The following is an 8,367-nucleotide window of genomic DNA, read 5'->3' on the forward strand; positions in this document are numbered from 1 at the left end:
CACACACACACACACACACACACACACACACACACACACACACACACAGACTGATTAGGAGGTGTCGTTGACACTCCTGAATCAGCACAGCCTCTCAGCTCGTCTCTTTCACAGCTGTCCATGTCCTTCTGCTGACCCCGCTCTAATTAACACACACACTTCCTGTGATGGCAGTGACAGGCTGGACATGAATTGGTAAGAGATTGACAAAAAATACTGTGTAAAAAACTTTAACCAAGTTTTTAAAATATATTAGCTACACTTACAATTTTTTCTCGTCAGTCCCTAAAACTGTGCTTTGTTCACACTGCAGGTCTTAATGCTCAGTTCAGATTTTTTGGTGTGGACGTTCACATTCTATTTTAAATGTGACCACCACCAAATTCTGTTGTGAACTCTCCACAGCACTAATGTGACCCGCATGCACAGATGATGTGATATCATATTCAGCTCACTGTTTACAGACGTAGCTAAACATGGATGCTACATTTTAGCATGTCAGTTCTGAAGTTGCTGATTAAATAATTATCTGACATGCTTGTGTAAGGATCTGGCTTAGTGTAAAATAAGCCTTTCCCACATCTCTCATACACAAGGTTATGAGGAAATTAATTACCAAGGAATCTCTTATTCTTCGTTAATATCTTGACTGTGCGAAGTGAAAATGACACACAATAAGTGGAACACTCAGATGAGTTCAATTTGATCCATAAACAACTATGCCATCATTTATTTACATAAATGCTGATTTTATGCTTTTAATGCCATTTATGGACTTAAATTCAATAAATTTTTAATGTGAAGCCAAACCCCTGGTTCTATAAATCATTAAGAATGGCTGAAGTTGACCAAAGTTAGTCTTTATTTGAGTCTCTTAAGCGGTATTTCCATGTTTGAAATATGGACTCTCATATCATTTCAAGATCAATCAAGAAAAAAATAATATTCTAGAAAAGTTATATTTAAAAAAATGCAGTTTCAATTTATGGTTACAATGAGGTTTTCAAAAACCTACTTTTAAAGACATTTGACAGTTAACAGCCAAATATAATAAAACGCCCCTATTTTGTGTAAGAACCTGAAAAAATAAAGTCCTGCTGTCACTTAGAGAGGTTTTTCTCACAGATCAGTTGAGGAGTTAAATTATCCCCTGACACCTTGTGGCAGCTGTTTCACAATTAACTCCTCTGTTAACTCTCCAACAAATTAAACAAATATGTTCAGTTTATTTAAATTTATCGGTGAAAGCTGTCCGTGGCAGTTTCCTCCTGCCCTTACATGGTGTTTCTGGATATGCACCATGAAGCTTCACACATGGAGACTTAATGAATTTAAACCCCCATTTTCTCAATTGGTATTTATACATTGTTATTCCTGCATTAAGTTTTCATCCAAAGCAATAAATGCTTGAGTGGTTAGGATTCCAAACTGAACAGACAATAATTGTTTGCTTTGACACCTTCCTCCGCTCCACCTCCTCCGTGCGCTCTAGGTGTTCCATAGAGCACATCGCTTGTCAGAAAAAATAAGTTGTTTCAAGACAGTTTTTCTTGAAGGTTCCAGCTTTAAAAAAAAAAAAAAAAAAAATCTTGTGCTGTGACAATAAAAGCATCCTGTTAGAAGCCAACTCCATTTGTTGTCAAATGATATAAAGCTGCTTGCCTGGGATATTCAGGGTTTGGTTTTTATTTATAACCCAACAAAAATTCCAGGTTGTAAGGCAACTAAATTTTAAGGAGCATTTTAAACATAATGATGCTGATGCTCCCTCATTATTTTAGCTCAAAATGAGTTTTTCATTAAATGGAGAAGGCAGAATTTTTAAAGGTTGATAATAAATCCTAAACTGTGGGATGAGCTGCCTGTGCACATCAGAAAGGAAGACTCACTTCCTGTTTTCAAATCTGCGCTTAAAACACGTTTTCTCCTTGGCTTTTAACTCAGCTTGAAATGGTTGTATTAATGTTTTGGTTGTTATTTTATTGTTATTTAATGATTCATTTTACTGAGTGATTGTTTTTTTTTATGTTTCAGGGTATCTGCAGGTTTTAGCAAGTAAATTTAAGACTTTTTAAGACCTTTTTAATACCACCTTGAATGAAATTTAAGACCGAAAATATAAGCAACAGTTCGGGGATTCTACTATATTACAACCAAGCACATGTGTGTCACTCAATAAAAAGCATTGAATATAAAGGTATTCAGTGCTCTCTGGTTAAATTAGCTGTATTTTACAAGTGCAGTTATTTGGTTGGAAACAACCAACATAAAATACATCTACTAAACACATTCATGTCATGAAATTTGTGTTTTAACCTCCAGATTTGCCTTTATACAAAAATAAGTCATCCAGCCAACTGTCAATGAACATGCAGTTTAACCTGCAGCATCACTATCCAACAAATGTCTGAAGGAAGAGAGGTTTTAACAACTTTCTGTAGTTTATTTTTATGTAATATCAGTGTTTTCAATTGAGATACTCTGATAAATTTGAAAAATTATAGCACATAAACTTCCTTTATAAAGGATGTTATTGGTAAGTTCTTATTAATTTTTTAATTAATGTGTTTATTTTTTGAGTCTCACAGATTTCTCCCCTAAAACCAACATTTCATTCAAAGGGAATAGTTATAGGATTATAGCTCATGTCATACTGATTGATGATCTGGGAGCCTTCTAGAAGGCAACTTGTGTCCTGTTATGTTCAAAGGTTTTCTATTTCTAGTGACAATCATAGTGTAGTGTCCAAGAGTGGGGGGGCCTCTTCTCAGGAATGCAAAGATGTGATGTCTCTTGGTTTTCCAGCTTCAGAGCTCGGCACGTATTACCATATTAGGAAGAGGAATGCTTAAGGTATACCGTGACAAAATTTATGGTACATCTGTGAAGCCTATAAAGAGCCTTGTACGCCCCCACCCTTAGCCTTCGTATTTCATCTTTCTTACTGGGTGAATCATTTGGCTTGAAGGCCACAATTTGGTTTTTGGCTGTAATCTCCTGGACTGCAMAATAAAGATTCTTGCTGTTCAACCAGCCTGTTTCAGAGTTCTCTCTTCATTGAGCAACAGCAGTTCCACTTGAACCAGAAGAAGTGGTTATTTCACCTCAATGGTCATACTATTTACTTTTCAAATTTGATCATTCAGGAATTATTTTTTTTATCACAGTTCAGTTAGTAGTATAGTTCTAAAGATAATAAAAGTTTAGCACATCCAAACGGACAAAACACCTCATTGTTGTTAAAACATTCTGTAGAATTAACTTGTTCTTCACCAGTTTGAGGGAAATTTTAATTTAAACTGAAACAAATGTCTTTGCTGTGATCTGGAGTCTATAAATACTCGTCTTTTAGCATTAATAAATGTTTAATAACTAATGCAGCAGCTACAACTTCTCTCTCACCATGAGACACACAGGACGAGCGCGCTCCCGCTCTGACGTGCACTCTCGGACCCAGAGTTTGGTCGCACGCGCAAGTTGCACATAAACGTTTACACAATTGGACTTTAGATACAAAAGGTCGGGGCTCGGTTCTGGATGGGAAGGAGTACTCAGGTAGCTCCTCAGCGCGTGCAAGTTGCACGTCTTTAATATAACTACAATGCTCTGAACACAACAACAATTAACCCGGCGTTTCACACAAAGTTAGACTTTAGATAAAAGAAGACCCACGCAGGTCGGGGCTCGGTTCTGGAGGATGGGCTGAAGTAACGGTGTAACAGCTCAGCATCTCCTCGGCTGCAGTAAACTGGTCACACGCGAACACACGTTTAATTCTTAGACATTTAATAATTTATTACATAACTGTATCTTCATGCGGGGTGGGTGGTTCTGTTAGCGGGTCAAAAAAAGAAAAAAAATAGTCATTGGAAAAGTTCGAGGCTGAGCAACTAACTCTGTTTACCTCACCTGCAGTATCCGCTCAGACAGCAGGACCCGCCCTACTCTGATCTGATTCGCTAAAACTGTGACTGTGTTCTTTTTGTTGGTTGAAAGCAGCGTCAGTTAATTCATCACAACACAAGTTTGTTTTTTCTTTTCTCAACAGGAAATGCGCTGCAGAGACGGCCGGAGGAGACAGAGAACTTTAATCGCTTCTGCCCGAAGACCTTTGAGTAACAAATTTAAGACCAACTTCCACATTTTTTATAAATTAAAGACATTTTTATTTTAGATATGTAAATTTAAGACTTTTTAAGGACCCGCGGATACCATGATGTTTGCTTTTATGTGTTTTTATCAGTGTACAGCACTTTGGCCAATGCTGTTGTTTTAAAGTGCTTTATAAATTAAGTTATATTGTATTATAACTCTAGAATTGTTAGGGGCATTTATAGACTGAAAATAGACTTTAGATTATGTCCATCTTACACTCAAATGGGGTGTGGGGGGGTGAAAGTCTGTGGAAGTTTAAGATCACATTTATTATTGGGGTCAGTGGTTGTGCTTACAGGCCTAAAGATTTACTGCAGTAGACATCTGAAATCTGTGACAATTTTTGGCATTAACAGCACATATGATGCAATTTATACACGTGGACAAAATTGTTGATAACCCTTGTTTAATGAAAGAAAAACCCACAATGGTCACAGAAATAACTTGAATCTGACAAAAGTAATAATAAAAACTTTTTCCCCTTTTTTTGGGGGGGGGGGGTGGAGGATTGTCCTGGTATCAAGACATTGTATAGTTTCCATTGGGGCTTAGGTTTCATGACAAGACAAAGTATGTATAACTTGCAGATGAACCTCTGCATGTGGTCAAAAGTTAAAGCTCATGTTATTTACCTCGAGGCAGTCATTGAAAAGGAAGAGTGTGACATGTTCTCCCCGGTCACACGGCTCATCTCCCAGAGCGATTGTTTCAACTCTGTGAACCAGGCTGCGATGGGAGGAAAGCAAGTTGGCCTGCAAAGAGACAAAGCTTTGAAAGTAAGAACAGAAAGGACAAGAGTAGGTCAAACCGAGATTAAATGGCTAATTCATTATTTCCTTCTGATGATGTGAATTAAAGACATCTCACAGTTAGTCATGGTAAATCATGTTTCAGTTATAATGTTTACAGATCAGAACATTGAAAAACAATCATCTGATACTTATTGGGATTCATAATTAGACAAAAACTATCTCCAACAGGAAAATGGAGCATTCTTGTGTCTTCTGATCTTATTTCCCTCCCACAAAGCCAAAGGCTTTATGCGAAAGTTCATGTTCATGGCTTTTACTCAACTCAAGAGAAAAAGTGGAAGTCGTGCTGCCAATCAAATGCTGTCACTGATAAGACTAAATCAACTGTTTATAACTGTATAAAGTTCCATCATTCTGACGTTAGAAGGATTATTTACAAGTGCATAAAATTCTAAATAATATTTTTGGAGTGGATAATAAAGTAAGGTCACCCCAATGTCAGACTGTGCAATCCTTTCAGAAATTAACTGGGGAAGAAAAACCTACAGGCCACAGTTCACAGATTAAGGATTAAAGTTCTGGACCAAACACTAAGAAAAAGAATAAGTATGGCTTGTTTAAAAAGGTTGCAGAAGACAGACAATTTTCTCTTAAAAGAACACGGCAGCATGACTTGGGTTCATGTGAACAAACCACAGAACCTTCCAAAACGCTGTGCTTTGGACAGCTGAGACAGAATTAAAGATGTTTGCACAGCAGCACATTAGGAGTAAGTCAAACACAGAATGTCAGAACAAATGATTGAATATAACAGTTAAAATTATGTAGTTGGACCTTGAGGGAGCTATGAAACAACAAAAGCCTAAAAACTTCAATCAACTGAAGAAACGTAAAGGAGTGTGGGCCAAAACTACTCCACAAATATGTTAGAAACTATTGAAGGCATACCAAAAATTTCTTTAAGTTTTTGTTGCTTCAAATATTTTTACAAGCTGTTGGATCCATTTTGACACATGTTTTTTTCATTCTGGCATTCTTTTAGTTATATTTTATCACACATATATGATCTGTATTATGAAAAATGTAAATATCTCACTATATACCAAAAACATGCTTTGTTCTTTTTTTCCATTTTTGAACATGCTCAAATATGTAAAACCTAATTTTCTCATCCGTCGTCTTTTTCTTACTTCTCTAAGGTTTATATAGGATTTGAAAAAAATTAATTCAGATTTATTGTAATAAGATGTTTAAGACAGTAATGGTGTGGACTGAACCATGTTTAGAGGTGGGCGATATATATCGCAGACGATATTATTTTCCATGTTGTTTTGAAGATATGCAATTTTACATAATCGAGTATTCATACTGTTTCGAAAAGACAACAAATACGGTCGTGGCATAAATCCCCATTCGTGGAACATCTGCCACAGAAACTAATCAGTGGGCAGGATTCAGTCTTGGACTCACAGCAGCCAAAATCACAAGGCTTAAAGTTCTCCGTCGCCACAAAGGATTTTCGTAACTCTGAACGTGACCAGGATGGATTTGTCATTTGTAAGGGTGGGAAACTCTGGTTGTTTTCTGTTGTGGTCTTGTTAAAGCCGCCCAGTCTGCTCCAAACGGGATGCTACTTTCAACAAACCAAACAAACCCCAGAGTACTGTTATCCAATGAGAGCAGGCAGGTCAGCAGGAGCAGCAGTCCTCTTGAGTGAGTAAACCTCTCCTCTCCTCGAACTTTGGTCTCTAAAACCTAACTTATATTAAATATTTGTGCTCAGAGCACCATTATCCAAAATATATGTCCAACTTTGCACATATGACCAAGCTTCTCATGTAAAGGCTGCTTGCGAAGTGCAACATTCAAACAGTTTGTTAGTTCATCATGCTTTTGCTCTCCTATTCTACAACATTTCATAAGTTATAAAGTATTCTGCCACATGGAGAATACTACAAAAACGTAAGCACCGAGTATAAACACCTCCATCGCTGGCAAGGATGCACGCACTCAAATGTTTTTGTAGTTTATCATTTCCATAGATGTCCTAGTAAGCAAGCAGGGTTTGCCAGCATGCTTGTTTGTTTGTTTATTTATTTATTAAGAAAGAAACATACCGTCTGATTATCAATATGGGCAAATGAAAAAAAAAAGATATTTTTGTCCATATCGCCCAGCCCTACCATGTATGACATAAAATGGTTGCCAGGGGAAAAAAAATCAGTCATTACTTTAATAAATTTTATATACTGTATATACCTTTAGAACCCCTAACACACCTGACTGCTGATCATTTCTAATTCTCCTGAGTCATTTTCTGAAACAATATTCAGATACATCAGATTTTAATAGTTTTCTTTAAGGTTACTACACATATAAACTATCCTAAACATACATAAATAAGTAATTGTGTAACTCACAGGACAACCATCGACTTCATAGACCACATCAAATATTTGCTTTTGGCCTTCAGTCTTCCTCTTGTCCTCATTGATGTGACTGGTGGAGGATGGAGAACAGAAGAAAACATGTCAGAACAGAATATAGTCAGAAATGCTCAAACAGTAAATAAACAGTATTGAGTAATTAAGAGGATCAAGGACCAAACAAACAAAAACTACAACGCTAACCTAACTTTGTAATATTCAAAGCTCAAAAGTGCCTTTATTTGACGTCTAAACTGTATAAGAAGCATAAATACTAAAGCTGCTGCCAGTAGCTCAGTAAGGTCACCATGGTAAATACACACCTGTGGCTGTCAACTCCCTGACTGCCAAGTTATTGAAAAAGACAGGAGCAAACTAAAAGATAAGCCTTTGCAAAAACTATACAAAAGATCTTAAAAGTTCTTGAGTCGTGAGCAGAAACATTGGGCCTCATGCAAGAACATGTTCGTATTCTTATCCTAAATTTCTCTCACTTTTGTTCGTACAAAGGGTTTGTACGAACATGTCACATCAGATTCAACAAACTCTTCTATCTTCAGGAAAAGTGTGTAAATGAGCTGCATAAATTCCACCTGTTCGTATCCAGCTGCTCGTGCACGCGAGAGGAGATTAGCATAATTACCACCCCAAAAACACCATATAAGGCTGTGTTTCCTGCCTCAGATACAAGGAGGTGTCCATTCATGAAAATGACAGCGAAAACTAAAAAGAAGAACTTTACGAGTTCAGGGATTGAAGTCCATCTGTCAGAGATCCAGAAAAGAAAATCTGTCATTTTTAGCAGGTCAGCTGTGGAATAAAAAGACCTGCTAAAAGTATAAACAACTGTGTTAAATCATTTTCATTTATTCAGAAGCCACACCGGCTGGATTGACAAGTCTACCGTTGTTGACATCTTTATACTTTCTTGCCATCTGCCATCACTAATATGCACCTTCATATACATTCATTTTTGTACTGTACTTTACGGTGTATATACAGTGGGGAAAATAAGTATTTAGTCAGTCACCAAT

The 8,367-nt window shown here is 36.9% G+C and overlaps 1 protein-coding gene across 6 annotated transcripts in view; it reads right to left on the minus strand.

The window, feature by feature from the left end:
* Positions 1-8,367, minus strand: part of ect2 (epithelial cell transforming 2) — a 56,701-nt gene that overhangs the window by 19,468 nt on the left and 28,866 nt on the right. For all 6 annotated transcript variants that reach the window (XM_014008045.1, XM_014008043.1, XM_014008041.1 and 3 more), the window contains 2 exons: positions 7,328-7,406; positions 4,788-4,907 (listed from right to left, as the gene is read on the minus strand). In XM_014008045.1, the coding sequence (XP_013863499.1) occupies positions 4,788-4,907; positions 7,328-7,406 (199 nt within the window). The remainder of the gene's footprint in view (positions 1-4,787; positions 4,908-7,327; positions 7,407-8,367) is intronic.

The sequence above is a fragment of the Austrofundulus limnaeus genome, unplaced genomic scaffold (genome assembly GCF_001266775.1).
Source record: "Austrofundulus limnaeus strain Quisiro unplaced genomic scaffold, Austrofundulus_limnaeus-1.0 Scaffold47, whole genome shotgun sequence".
Taxonomy (NCBI): domain Eukaryota; kingdom Metazoa; phylum Chordata; class Actinopteri; order Cyprinodontiformes; family Rivulidae; genus Austrofundulus; species Austrofundulus limnaeus.